This window comes from Ovis canadensis, chromosome 7 (genome assembly GCF_042477335.2).
Source record: "Ovis canadensis isolate MfBH-ARS-UI-01 breed Bighorn chromosome 7, ARS-UI_OviCan_v2, whole genome shotgun sequence".
In the NCBI taxonomy this organism is placed as follows: domain Eukaryota; kingdom Metazoa; phylum Chordata; class Mammalia; order Artiodactyla; family Bovidae; genus Ovis; species Ovis canadensis.
The window spans coordinates 93,612,506-93,627,859 of record NC_091251.1 but is presented as its reverse complement, the minus strand read 5'-3'; the positions used below and the strand labels follow the sequence as shown (position 1 = coordinate 93,627,859).

The following is a 15,354-nucleotide window of genomic DNA, read 5'->3' as shown; positions in this document are numbered from 1 at the left end:
GTCCCAAGAGATATGGGCTCAATCCCTGGGTTGGGAAGATCCCCTGGAGAAAGGAATGGAAACCCACTCCAGTATTCTTGCCTGTAAAATCCCATGCCAGGCTCCTCTGTCCATGGGGGTCACGAAGAGTCGGACACAACTGAGCAAATGAGCATATGAATCTAAGGGACAAGCTTGGTGAAACAGTAGGACTGCCTAAGGCCCTATGGCTGGTCAATGACAGAACTGAGCCTTGAACCTGAATCTCAGGATCCAAATCTATTTCCCTTACATTTCTCTCTGGACTTGCCTGGAGGTGAAGGGCTATTACCATATATATGGTGTTACATTATTTTCAAACTGTCTCTTACTGGCACAAACATGTTTCATAATCTTAGACTTGAAAAATCCTCAATCTTTAGAAAAGACAGCTCAGAAAAACCTGCAGCCAGAGGAATTTCGGATAGGCAGATACAGGACAAAATTTTGACGAGTGAGGGGACTGACAGATTACTCTGAAAGATTATGGAATCTCTCTCCTTGCTATTAATGACCTCTGCATCAAGAAATCCAATATCTGGGGCTTGATGAGAGCTCTCATTTTCTCAGTGTTGAAATTTCAGCCACAGTGGTTCTGATTTTCACAGTCTTTGAGGTAAGCTGAATATCACCAATGTTCTGGCTAAAATAATCACCCACTCTCATAAGCTTTCATAAGAAATGGAAATGGGGCAAGACAGGCCAGATCACCCAGCGTTCTGATGTGTCGAAGCAAAATAAAATAGAACCCTGATGTTCATGGTGTGTGGGACCACAAAGCAACAATTATCAAAGAAAATGATTCATAAACATGATAAGTAGAGCCAACTATGTGTTGGAGAGGAGTCCTGGGGAATTTTAGAGGCTTCACTTTAAAGCCTAAGTCCATTAAACTTAGAAAAATAATTCAGTCTGACTCTAAGAAAAAAATGTAGGAGAGAGACATTAATTGTTAGTAATTTAAAAAGATTCCAGGCAGAAGAAATTTAAGAGGGAAACATTACAGATAAAGACAACAGAATAATCTCTAAACAAAGAAGGAAGGCCCATTTTTCACCCAGGGTGCCAAGAAGGCAGAAAACAAAATTTAAACTCATAAGCTCTAACATATTACACACAAGCACTCATACATAGATTGTTACTATGCTAGGGTAATCGAAGGCATTTCTTAATCTTCCACGTAAACTGAGTATAAAGAGTCCTTCTTTACCCTACTCTCAAGAAACATACACCTGTTCTGGCATGAATAGTTAACTTATTAGGTCAACCAGAAGAAAAAACTCATTCATGAAATTAAACTGTACTAATATCTGTGGGCAGCCATTTTTCCTGGCCTTTAATCACTGGCTCTAGTGAAGGTAAGATACTGACCAACTTATATCCAGATTTTGAATGATATTTATAGATAAGCTGTTATAAAGGATCCCCATGTTATATTCTACAGGATAAAAAATCTAATGTAGAAGTGACTTTACTGAAAAACTCATGCCATACAAGGACTTTATGCTGCTGCTAAGTCGCTTCAGTAGTGTTCGACTCTGCGACCCCATAGACAGCAGCCCACCAGGCTCCTCCATCCCTGGGATTCTCCAGGCAAGAATACTGGAGTGAGTTGCCACTTCCTTCTCCAATGCATGAAAGTGAAAGTGAAGTCTCTCAGTCGTGTCCAACTCCTAGGGACCCCCTGGACTGCAGCCTACCAGGCTCCTCCATCCCTTGGATTTTCCTGGCAAGAGTACTGGAGTGGGGTGCCACTGCCTTCTCCCACAAGGACTTTACGGTCACTCTTAAATACGCACTTACATATAAAAGCACTGTAGCTCTGGGCAAATACTGACATATCTATACAGTAAGCTTTGGAACGTAGTAGTCGTTTTCCAGGAGTCAGGAGTTAAGGATTTATGCTATTTTCAAACTGGTTTATTTGTAAGGACCTTGAGACATCAGGAAAAAGTGGGAAGACTAAGGAAGAAACTAATCCTATTTGCTCATCAAAATGTACTGAGCATCCATAATGCTGGTGCATTAAGCATCTATCTTTTATGCTCATAGTATAGTGTGGCACATACTATGCAAAGGTGCTCAGAATGAACACACTGGGTAAGAAATCCTCTTATACTGGAGGGCAGTAAAAATGTGTGTGTGAGATGGCCAAGAGGTACTTGAAAAGATGCTCCACGTCATTCATTTATCCTTCCTTATTGATGCTCAATCATGTCCAACTCTTTGCAACCCCTTGGACTGTAACTCGCCAGGCTCCTACCTCCTTGGAATTTTCCAGACAAGAATACTGGAGTGGGTTGCCATTTCCTCCTCCAAGGGATCTTCCCAACTCAGGGATAGAACCTGCATCTTTTCCATTTGCAGGTGGATTCTTTACCAACTGAGCCACCTACAAAGCCCAACTAATTGTTACAGAAATACAAATCAAAATGGTCAGAATGGCCATCACCAAAAAACTTACAAACAACAAATGCTGGAGAGGGTGTGGAGAAAAGGGAAACTCTCTTGCACTTTGGTGGGAATGTAAATTCATACAGCCATTTTAGAGAACAGTATGGAGTTCCTTAAAAAATTACAAATAGAACTTTAAAAAGTTAAAAATATAACCTAGCAATCACACTACTGGCATATGCCCTGAGAAAATCATAATTCAAAAAGATACATATCCCCCAACATTCACTGTAGCACTATTTACAACAGCCAGGACATGGAAACAACCTGTGTCTACTGACAGATGAATGCATAAGTAAGATGCGGACTTTCTTTCCTTGGGCTCCAAAATCACTGCAGATGATGACTGTAGCCATGAAATTAAAAGACCCTTGCTCCTTGGAAGAAAAGCTAAGATCAACCTAGACAGCATATTAAAAAACAGAGACATTAGTTTGCCGACAAAGGTCTGTCTAGTCAAAGCTATGGTTTTTCTATTAGTCATGTATGGATGTGAGAGTTGGACCATAAAGAAAGATGAGTGCTGAAGAACTGATGCTTTTGAACTGTGGTGTTGGAGATTCTTGAGAGTCCCTTGGACTGCAAGGAGATCAAACTAGTCAATCCTAAAGGAAATCAGTCCTGAATATTCACTGGAAGGACTGATGCTGAAGCTGAAGCTCCAATACTTTGGCTACCTGATGCAAAGAACTGACTCATCTGAAAAGACCCTGATGCTGGGAAAGACTAAAGGCAGGAGAAGGGGATGACAGGATGAGATGGTTGGATGGCATCACCAACTTTATGGACATGAGTTGAGTAAACTCTGGGAGTTGGTGATTGACAGGGAGACCTGGCATGCTGTAGTCCATGGGGTCACAAAGAGTTGGACACGACTGAGTGACTGAACTGAACTGAACTGATCTGAGCAGGAGAAGGGGACGACCGAGGATGAGATGGCTGGATGGCATCACGGACTTGATGGACGTGAGTCTGAGTGAACTCCGGGAGTTGGTGATGGACAGGGAGGCCTGGCGTGCTGCGATTCATGGGGTCGCAAAGAGTCGGACACGACTGAGTGACTGAACTGAACTGAACTGAGCGACTGAACTGAACATCTTATACAATGGAATATTACCAGCCGTAAAAAGGAGCAAAATGAAATTGGGTCATTTGTAGAGACGTGGATGGACCTAGAGTTGGTCATGCAGAAGTAACCCAGAAAGAGTAAAACAAATTATTGTATATTAACACATGCATGTGGAATCAAGAAAAATGGAAGATGATTCTAGTTCCAGGGCAGGGATAGAGACACAGAAGTAGATAACGTAGGCATGGACACAGCGGGGAAGGAGAGAGTGGGATGAACTGGGAGATGAGGTTGACATGCATACGCTGTGCTGTGCTCAGTCACATCTGACTCTGCGATCCCAGGACTGTAGCCCTCCAGGATACTCTGACAATGGGATTTTCCAGGCAAGAATGCTGGAGTGAGTTGCCATCCCCTCTCTCCAGGGGATCTTCCTGACCCAGGGATTGAACCTGTGTCTCCTGCATTGACAGGCAGATTCTTCACCGCTGAGCCACCTGGGAAGCCCGTGAGAACAGAAAGCACATGGCAGCTGTGGCGTGGCACAGGAAGCTCAGTTCAGTGCCCTGTGATGACCTAAACGGGTGGGACTGAGGAGTGGGAGGGAGGTCTCAGAGGGAGGGGCATACACATATACAAAGGGCTGATCCATTCTTTTGTACAGCAGAAACTAACAAAACATTGTAAAGCAATTACACTCCAATTCAAAAAAAAACCAAACTTTGAATTTGTAATTAATAAACCTTCTGACGCCTCTCCCCAAATGTATATGTGATCACATGTTATTTTTCAGTCACACAGTCGTGTCTGACTCTGGGACCCCATGGACTGCAGCACACCAGGCTTCCCTGTCCCTCACCATCTCCCCGAAGTTTGCCCAGGTTCGTGTCCATTGCATCGGTGATGCCATCCAGCCATCTCTTCCTTTGACGATCTCTTTTCCTACACTCAATCTTTCCCAGCGTCAAGGACTTTTCCAATGAGTCGGCTGTTGGCATCCGATGACCAAAGTACTGGAGCTTCAGCTTCAGCATCAGTTCTTCTAACAAGTATTCAGGGTTGATTTCCCTTAAGACTGACTGGTTTGAACTCCCTGCTGTCCAAGGGACTTTCAGGAGTCTTCCCCAGCAACACAGTTCAAGGGCATCAATTATTTGGCGCTATGCTTTCTTTACAGTCCAGCTCTCATAATCATGTGTGACCACTGGGAAGACCACAGCCTTGACTATAGGGACCTTTGTTGGCAGAGTACTATCTGCTTCTCAATATACTGACTAGGTTTGTCATCATTTTCCTGCCAAGAAGCAACTGTCCTCTGATTTCACGGTTTTGGCCACCACCTGCAGTGATTCTGGAGCCCAAGAAGAGGAAATCTGTCACTGCTTCCACCTTTTCCCCTTCTATTTGAAGTGCAGTAATGGGGCTGGATGCCACGATCTTAGTTTTTTAATATTTAGTCTTAACCCGGCTCTTTCATTCCTCCTCCTCCCTCATCAAGAGACTCTTTAGGTCCTCTTTGCTTTCCGTCATTAGAGTGGTATCACCTGCATATCTGAGATTGTTGATGTTTCTCCCGCCTATCTTGATGTAACTCATCCAGTCCAGCATTTCTCATGATGTGCTCCGCATATCGGTTAAACAAACAGGGTGACAGCAGACAGCCCTGTCATAATCCTTTCTCAATCTTGAACCAATCAGTTGTTCCATACAGGGTTCTAACTGTTGCTTCTTGACCTGCAGACAGTTCCTCAGGAGACAGGTAAGAGGGATTGGTATTCCCATCTCTTTAAGAGCTTTCCACAGTTTGTTATGATCCACATAGTCAAAGGCTTTAGTGTAGTCGATGAAACAGCAGCAGATGCTTTTCTGGAATTCTCTTGCTTTCTCTATGATTCAGCAAATGTTGGCAATTTGATCTCTGATTCCTCTGTCTTTTCTAAACCCAGCTTGGATGCTTGGACATCTGGAAGTTCTTGGTTCACATAATGCTGAAGCCTAACATGCAAGACGTTAAGCATGACCTTACTAGTATTCCTGTGGCCACTGCTGGGTCTTCCAGATTTGCTGACATAGTGTGTGCAACACCTTGATGGCATCACCCTTTCAGGTTCTGAACAGCTCTCTTGGAATTCTATTGCATCTACTAGCTTTATTAACAGCAGTGCTTCCTAAGGCCCACTTGACTTCACACCCCAGAATGCCTGGCTCTGGCTGACACACCACCCACAATGCGTAGTCACGTAAGTGGATACTAATTGGCGTGAGTGCTCTGAGGAGGTCTATGGGAAGCAGGACAGCTGGTAATAACGGGTGGGCAACAGAAGTCTGGACACTCAAAACAGGTCAGGTCAGGATGTTACAAACGAGACATGTGTGCAAGTCCAAGGTGGGGTTTTTAACAAATTTTTTTTTTTTTTGGCCACACTGTGCAGCATTTGGGATATTAGTCCCCCAACCAGGGATGGAATCCCCCTACAGTGGAAGTGCAGAGTCTTAACCACTGGACTGCCAGGGAATTCGCTTTAGCGTTATAATACGTGGTCATGAACTTAGTTCTGCCATCAGCAGTGGCCGGTGATCAGCAGGATGAGTTCTGTAAACTAAGGAAGTCTTCAGTCACCACACAAATAGACACTGCCTACTTCCAAGACCAGAGCTCTTAAGACAAAGCGAACCCAGCTGATAAAGAGTATACTAAGACTGAAACTATCTTCACCTTTCCCATGCTCACCATGAATCATTTTCCTGAGTGGCTTAAGACCTGTAAGTGAAACACCCATTACAAAGACAAATTTTGTTTTAAAAGATCTCTCCCTAAATTTCCAAGCTTCATAGACAATGTATATTCTAGCAGTAACACTTAAGAGCAATTAATAGACTTTTTAATTGTAGAAAGCTTTCAATGTGTATGGCTCCTCTCAATGACATCCAGATAGAATAACCCTATGTAATTACCAACCTACATTATAAGCAGTTCTCATGGGAGGGCCACACAAAACCTGCACAGCCTTCAACAGGCAGACTGGAGGACAGAGGCAGTAGGAACACAGCCCAGGCAGAAATGTGCAGTGGAGCTTAATCACTGTAATTTAGATTTTGTCACCAAGTCCCAGGTACAAGCTCTTTTATGCACTGTCAAGAGATCTCCACATTAATTGCTATTCCTGTCTTCCGAGGACACAAACACTCTAATTTGCAGTGATTTTAGTTTCTCAAGCAATGTGCATTTGGTGGCTAAGTCCCCACTTTCCTCCAGAAAAGGAAGTCTGCTAAAGCTCTGATTATCCAGCTCCCTCTGCCAAGATCAACAAACTGGAGTCACAAAGCATCCGTATTTACCGGAGTCGCAAATGAATGTGACTCAACCTACCAGTGGGTGGGAAGCCCTGCCATCTTCCCTGAAAGGCCACATTCTTCCTGAGCAACCTTGACTTTCAACAGAAGAGCTATTTCTAAATGATGATTTCAATGATTTCTGCATGGTCAGTTGGAAGCAGAAAACGCGGCTAATCGTTTAAGACCTTCAGGCAGCCGCAGTCAGCACATTCAGACGATGCTAACCCAGGTGCCGACTTTCCAGAGGGTGTTTTGTACCTCCCCTGGGATTTGGTAGATCTGTTAGATCAGACAGCCCACGTTCTATGCTTTGGCTTCAGAGGCCCAGCACTTTTTAACTTTATTCCAGAGCGATGCCATTCTAGACAAGACCTGTGACTTTCTCCTGCCATCCAATTAGATCAGAGATACATTCCCCAGATGGAGCACTATTTCAAAAAGACATTCTCTTTTCAGAATGAAGAACTGAAAACCGAAGCTAGGAGTCAAGTGAACCCGAAAACCACAGAGGGACTATGGTGAAATGTTCTGAGTCAGTGCACAGGCTGTGCTTAATGAGACAGTGGGTGTGCCAGAAACAAGCCAGTCACATACCTGAGTCGAGTGACTCTATGTCTATATTATACTATCATGGTGTTTGATGCCTGGCTTTCTGTTTTCCAAACACTTCCTTAATCCATCTATACTAAACATTCTGTTTTCTGAATTATGGACAGGAAATTGGATACATGTTACCCAAGAATCCTGAGATGACTTTCCCAATTGCTTTTCTGCTTAGGGGGCCATGCAGTTACCAGGCCTGTCACAATCCCTTTTTATTACTGCAACGTGGTAGTGGTAAACAGAGATAAAAGTCAGGAAATGCTTCATACCGTCAATGTTTTAAAAGATGGGAAGTGTGTGCATCTTATCAGTAGCAATACAGACAACAGGAGAAGTTGACTATTTAACTGATCAAGTGAAACAAACCCAAATTAAGTCAAGGATGTCTTCTCTCGTGAAGATTACCTGGGGTTTACTGACAGATTATGTGCCTGGATTCCCACTGGAAAAGCAAAACTAAACTCAACTTCTCTGATGCTTTTCTTTAGGGCGTAAGAGAGGACTGGAAGACAGCAAGGTTCAATGATTGACAACCAAAGGAAGTAAAAGGAGAAACCACCACAGAGATTAACAGGCCCCCAAAGATGATGATGAATGTTTCCTCCCTAAAAAGACGAATATCTTGTCATAGTTTGGACTGTAGGCCCAAATGCCAAAGAGGAAATGAAAAACAGTATTTATCCTGCCTATCAGTGTGATCGCCGAGGATACAGGGGAATATGTACATTTCTATTCTGAAAGGTAGATGGGCTTTGTCTAATTTTAGTCATGCTTTCCTGTTGGACACCCCCTCGCCCTCAACACATCACTGTCGGGAGCCAATTACTGAAAACAGATTGTTGTGCAAACACTGGATAAGCGATGTCCTCTGATAGAGAATGTTAAGGATGCGTCCAGCATCATACATGATATGCCCTGTTAGTCTTGGAAAAGACCCCTCCCTTTCAAAAATATGGTCCAGATTTTCTTACGTCTTCAAAAGACTGTCTCATTCTACATTCTCTATCACTAGCACGAAGCCAAAGGACAAAATTCTCCTCTTATTCTGGTATGCAGTTAGGCACACTTTTACAAAATCAAATACAGCTACCAAAAAACCAGATCTGCAAACTTTTCTCACAGTTTAAAATAATGCACTAGGATGGTAGAAATAAAGGGTTTGGATGGTAAATAAATATATAAAAATTAACCACCATTGTGCAAAAGATGGCCCTCCCTCCTTTTTTTTAAAAAAATATACTCTTGATGGAAGGAAAGTGAGAAGAGGCCAGAAACTGGACACAAGAGGCGGGGAGTGGGAGGGGCGGTTACCTGGTGTGGGAAGCAGCATCGTTGATACTGAACGTGGGGTTCTCCCTGCTCAGAGGGCTTGAGCCGGCCTGGCTCTTGGTATGGATGTCCAAGCTCAAGGAGGACTCGGTTTTCCGGTCTAGGCCGTGGCTCTCTGCCTCTAAAGTCCGATCTGCCAGGGAGATGACTTCGCTGGAACTGTGCCACAGCGGGGCCACTTTCTCCTTGCCCGGCCCCGAGCGCGGTGACGAGGTGGCCGCCCCCAGGGAGGCCGTGCTGCCATGGCTGGGGCCGTACGAGGTGGTGTCGATGCCGCTGTCTGCGGAGGTGCCCTGCAGGTAGTTGTAGCTGTTGAGCTCGGCCTCGGTGCGGTCCCCGTCGTACCACTTCTCATCGCTGTGGGCACTCGACGCGTTGCTGGACAGGGTATTGCTACTGGAGTGGCTCGAGTAGTGGCTGTCGGACTGCAAGGAAAGCAGGGTTCCTTAACGACAGGCTGGGCTTCTTGAAGAGAGGGAAACAAATACCGGGGGAATGACTGTGAAACATGTCTTCCTAGGGGGTTCGAGACACAAAAACGCCTCTATGATGACTAAAAGCAAGGCGGGGGTACCTGGAAAAACCTATTCAGAAGATTTCGCGGCAGGACGTGCTGGAAACTTTGCTGTTTTAGAATCCACTTTTTCATTATTTCGTTTGCTTAGCTTATGCTGAAGCAACTATAGCACTGAGGGAGTCTTAATCAGGGGAAAAAAATAAAACCACCCTAAACTGTCATTGGATGTGTGCCTAGTCAGTCGCTCAGCTGTATTCGACTCTTTGCGACCCTATGGACTGTAGCCTGCTAGGCTCCTCTGTCCATGGGATTCTCCAGGCAAGAACACTGGCATGGGTTGCCATTCCCTTCTCCAGGGGATCTTCCTGACCCAGGGATCGAATCTGTGTCTCCTGAACTGCAGGTGGAACTTTACCATCTGTGCCACCAGCGAAGTCAAAACGGTCATTAGAGTCTTCTAATATCTCAGTTTTAAAATGGAAAGTGATACTTCTAGAGTCTTTTAAATAGAAAGACCGTATTAATCAGAGTAAACAGAAGGCAGAATATAAGACTTCTTCTTAGAAAGAAAAGAAAGATATCTTTTCTTTCTTCAGATAGCATCTATTTAGGAGACAGCTTTTTTAAGGAGTGCTAAGAGGTAAAATTTATACAGATGTGTTGAGAAACTAGATATCTACATATAAGAAAGAATGAAGTTGGGTCTTTACCACATAGAAAAATAAACTCAAAAAGGTCAAAGACCTAAGTGTCAGGGCTAAAACTATAGAACTCTTAGAAGAAAATATAGGTATACAAACGACTGGACTATGCAATGGTTTCTTAAATAGGACACCAAAAGTAAAAAAAAAATGAAGAGAAAATAGATAAACTGGGCTTCATCAAAATTAAAAACTTCCATGCTTCAAATAACCCAATAAAAAAGGGCAAGGGATTTGAATAGTCATTCATCCAAAGAAGATATACAAATGGTCAACAAGCATATGAAAAGATGCTCAGTATCATTAGTCATTAGGGAAATGCAAATCAAACCACAATGAAGTAACACTTCATACACACTAGGATAAAGGAAAACAATAAGGATGGTGGGCACTGTTGGTAGGATGTAAAACAGGGCAGCTGCTACGGGAAAACAGCTGCAATTATATACTCAAGGGAAATGAAAACCTATGTCAACAAGAAAAACTTCCACATGAATTTTAAAGCAGCATTATTCTCAATAGCCAAAAAAGTAGACATCACTCACATGTCTATCAATGGATGAAAAAATGTTATATCCATACAATGGCGTATTATTCAGTCATAAAAAGATGCGAAGTACTAACACATGCTACAACAGATGAACCTTGACAACATGCTGCATGAAAGAAGCCAGACACAGAAGGCCACACACTATATGATTCCATTCATATGAAATGTCAAAATGTGGACATTCTGTGCCACATCCACAGGGACAGAAAGTATGTTTGTGGTTGTCAATGGCTTGGAGGGGATGGAAGAGTTAGGCTTTCTTTTCAGGGTGATGAAAATGTTCTGGAGTTAAATCATGGTACTGGTTGCACAACTCTGTGAATATACCAAACACCATGAAACAGTACACTTTAAATGTGTGAATGTTTCAAAATGTGAATAATGTGAATCATATCGCAAATTTTAAAAATGTGGGCAGAATGCTTGTTGGATAGTGGCTTGGTTGCTCAGAAAGATTTTACAGTTTATCAAAGAAATATGATTTCAAAGGATATCTGAGTAAAACAGTATTTAAATCAGAGGGCTGAGAGTTCAGATACTTGGTGGAGATTGAGAGAAAAGAAGAGGAAAGATGTGTGTGTGTCTTTACTGGCTGCGGGAAGGGGGCTGAAGAAGGGCAAACCTCAAAGTGAAAGATCTCCCCTTGACAGTGGATATCCCAGGTACTTCACTGGTGCTACTCTAGTTTCTCTCAATACCTACTTGCATTACAAGGCCATCATTTATTTTGCCCAGTTGCTACAGGGCAGAACCCCTGTAGCACCTGGACCTGGGCTATAGAATTTGCTAACCCCAGGCCATGTACAGCTACTGGGCCACTTAAAATGTGGCCAGCCCACATTCAGATGTGTTGAGAGTGTAGAGTATGTGACGGATTTATATGTAGATATAACTCAAACCACATTTGGAATTTTAAGTGCTCTAGCCAAATTTTAGAAAAAGAAACAGGTGTAATTAACTTTGAGAATATTTTTTATCTAACCAAATCTAACCAAAATACTATTTGACCATGTAATCAATATAAACAGTGTTAATGAAGGAGGGGAAATTGACAGGTGGACTAGGGTAATCTCACATTTACAAATGGAACTGAGACAGCATCACATTTCACCAGTAAATCTCTCTTCCACAGCCCAGTACAGGATGCTTGCTCATGAACCTGTGAAGTCTACACTCAAAACTCATTTCAATTAAAAAAAAAAAATTGAGCCCCCTCATTAAATCAGTGAATATTAAATTCAGTTGTGTCCTCATTCTATAAAATGACATAAATATAAACATACACATTCCAGTGAACAGACAGACCAAGGAAATCCACTGCATTTAAAGAGGGAGAAAATGAGAGTCTCTTATTCCCAATTCTACCTGTAAGTGATGGGGGACTGAGTATAATTATGGTAAAGAGACCACAATCAGTGCAGCCCTGGAAGGAAAGAGAAGCAGTAGGACGAGTTGTCAGGATGCTGTCTGTCTCCTTGACTGATGTTCCAACCATTCATATCTCATGCTGGCAACTGTGTGAGCAAATAAAATCTTAATCAAGTACATTTCTATTCCCGACACTAGGATTGTCTGTGATTGCATCACATGGCCTTCCATCCAAATCCATGGGGGTAGCAGGTGCATCCCAACGAGGAATTTCAATTTAATCTCAAAACAAGCTTAAGACCAGGCTTCCCAGGTGGCTAGGGGGTAAAGAATCCGCCAGCATTGCAAGAGATTCTGGTTCAATCCCTGGGTCGGGAAGATGCCCTGGAGATGGAAATGGCAACCCTCTCTAGTATCTTGCCTGGGAAATGCCCTGGACAGAGCTTGGCAGGCTACAGTCCATGGGGTCATGAACAGTTGGACACAACTCAGCAACTAAACAACAACAAAAAGCTTAAGGCCACTGCGGTAGAAATTTCAGGGCTATGGCAGCCAATGCCCACTTTCTACCAGGATGACTTCCCCTCTGACACTGCGGAAGAATGAGAGAGCAGACCGGTACAATTTTCACTTTGCAAGAAAGGCACAGGGCTAGGAATCTACCATTTTTATTTGTTGTTGTTCAGTCTCCCAGTTGTGTCCAGCTCTTTGTGACTCATGGACTGCAGCACACCAGGCCTCTCTGTCCCTCACCAGCTCCCAAAGTCTGCCCAAGTTCCTGTCCATTGCATCAGTTTTTATTGCACCATTTTTATTACTTTATCGTTAACTTACATGCCCTTGTTTGTTTGGAGACAAGTGAACCACCGGATCTTGACGCATTAATCTCCCACTGGGGCTCTCTCGGAAAGCTGGCAGTACCTTGGATACTGCTGGGAGGTGGCAGGTCGGCTCTGGAACACAGCACAGGACATTACGGTGCAGGCACTAAACAGATGCGGGCACAGGCTGACAAATGAGGACGGCTTGCCCCTGCGCCTCTCAGTTCACTGGCCAGCAAACTTGGAATTTCAGCGGGAAGCTTGTTGAGAGTTTACACGATAGACAGCATGTCAAGAGCTAAGTGGCTGATGGGTAAAGCTTGCAGCTGGTGACAGTGTGTCACACCATACACATGAGCAGAGCCAAGTGCCACCAAACCAGAGGCCATGAACAATGCGGCAAAGTCAGGAATCGATTTTCGGCTTGGGGAGGCAGGGAAGTCTCAAATATATGGATTAAATTTATGAAATCCATTCATTGCAAAGTGTGGCTAACCTCGCTTGGTCTACGTTACCTAGACAGGCATGGATGCAATCGCGCGTTACTTACCATGACACTTTGGACATATTTTACCTGTATATTCATGCTGCTCGAGGACAAAAGAATTGAATTCCTGAGGTCCTCTATAACTGTAAGCTAAGCACAACAGAAAAGACACACAGCGACTAGTTTACTTAAAACAATTGCTTCCTGTTGGACTCCGCTGGCGTTCAGGATGGGGCTGTTCCAAAAGTGAAAGGTAAGCGACTTTGCCTCTTTAACATACCTAAGAGCTGATGGCAACAATCGTGCAAGGCCATTCCTAACATGCACAGGACTAAGCAGTGTACTCTTTGACTCTCAATCATGTCCAAAAGTGGAGAGGCAGGAAAAACAAACTGAGATGAGTGAGCCAACTCAACAAGCTAAGCTCTGGGTCTCCCCTGGGAATCAGCTTATAATCTGCTGATGGACAAAGACAGGGAAAGCCTGGCTAATGAGTAAGACTCTGCTTGACATTTTCAACCAGTGACCTGAAGGTCATTAGAGAATTGTGTTCTTACAAATCGAGTGTTGGAAGGTCAGTCCCTTGTCCACACAATACGGTGTACTGAGGAATGAGAACATAACAATTTGTCTTGATTCCTCCCTAGCATGGTTTGTGTCAGCTAAGCCCCAGATTCCTTCTGAAGTGCCAGGCAGAAAGGGCTGGGTTATCCTTCTGGGATGACAGAATATCAAAAGTTATAAAAATTTATTTGAACATTTTCTTTGTAGCCTTAGATTTTGAATCGAGAAAGGTCTTGGTTTTAAAAAAACAAAAGGCTTCTCTGGCAGGCTCTAGGAGTATTTTCTTTTTTTTAAAAGAAAAGGTATAACCTTACTAAAAGGATGAACCAATGTGTTAAAAAGATTCACCGGTATTCATTTCAGAACCTTATCTATGAAGTGTGAGATGCCACCAAACTAAAGTGGATACAAGGGGGAGAAAAGCCTAGAGGAAGGTTTATGCGAAAGCATGACTATGGGCCTAGGACAGACCTTGTAATTACCCTCTCCAGTCCCAAGATACTGTTTCATTCCCTGTATGACTTCACATGAGTGGGAAGCGTGACCCTGAACTGTGCACAAAGGCCTGCTTGGCAGCTTTGTTCAAAGCCTGAAACTAGGAGCCAAAAAAAAGCTGCTAAAGTCGTGCTGAAGGAGGGATCCTGTTCACATGTGTCGTTACCATCTCAACGGCATCAAAACATATGGGATTCGAAACGTTCTGTCAAGAGCGGAACAGTGGATCCGAATATGCTCAGGTTTTCGGTGGGGGGTGGGGAGCGGGACGAGAGTAGGGAATGACAGATGGTTTCAATAACGAGGAACACGGCGCACTGAAGGGGTGGAACAAAGCCTGTCTTCAGAACCTGAGCCTTTTGCTTCTCTTCTTCAGCTCCTGTCTTAATTGAATGCATCTCCACTCCCTTCCATGTTCGTGGGTTTTTAGAGTCCCAGCATGGACCCCACCTCTGCACTAAGGATGCCCTCCCCCGCCAGGTACGGAAACGTGGGCACAGTCACTAAAACCGAACAAAAGGATGTGTTTGCAGAGAGGATAAAACGATGAGGTCTTTGCTGTGAAAGCTGATCTGCTTTCAGCCCTGAAATTTACTTCTTTTTATTCCACCTTGATGGGAAAGCTACTATAGGCAAAGGGAAAAACCTTTAACAGTCCAGATTCAAGTCCCTGATGTATCAACTGTGTTGATACTAAATCCCTGGTGCTACTGTGTTGAAACTCAATCCTGTTTCACGGCAAAATGTTATTGTATCAACTAGTATTTAGATGTCATCAGAGAACTGTGTAGAGAGACAGGGAGAGGGAATGGGCCATGTGCCAAAAACCCAAAGGAAGGCTCACTCATGCAAATCTTTTTCCCTTCCAGCTGGTTTTATCCTAAGACGTTTCCTTAGCTGACAGCTTCATAGAAGAGTAGGGGGAAGAAAAAGCCTATAAAGGGAAGAAAGGCATCCTCAAGAGATGACTAGAGAACAATTATATCTCTTTCCCATTTTGTACACAGCTTTTAAATGTTTTAAAACTCAACGTTAAGAATAT

At 43.5% G+C, this 15,354-nt stretch overlaps 1 protein-coding gene across 1 annotated transcript in view; it reads right to left on the bottom strand.

The window, feature by feature from the left end:
* Nucleotides 1–15,354, bottom strand: part of SIPA1L1 (signal induced proliferation associated 1 like 1) — a 165,966-nt gene that overhangs the window by 27,842 nt on the left and 122,770 nt on the right. The window contains exons 13-14 of the mRNA XM_069596926.1: nt 12,780–12,898; nt 8,792–9,234 (exon numbers count right to left, since the gene is read on the bottom strand). Of these exons, the coding sequence (XP_069453027.1) occupies nt 8,792–9,234; nt 12,780–12,898 (562 nt within the window). The remainder of the gene's footprint in view (nt 1–8,791; nt 9,235–12,779; nt 12,899–15,354) is intronic.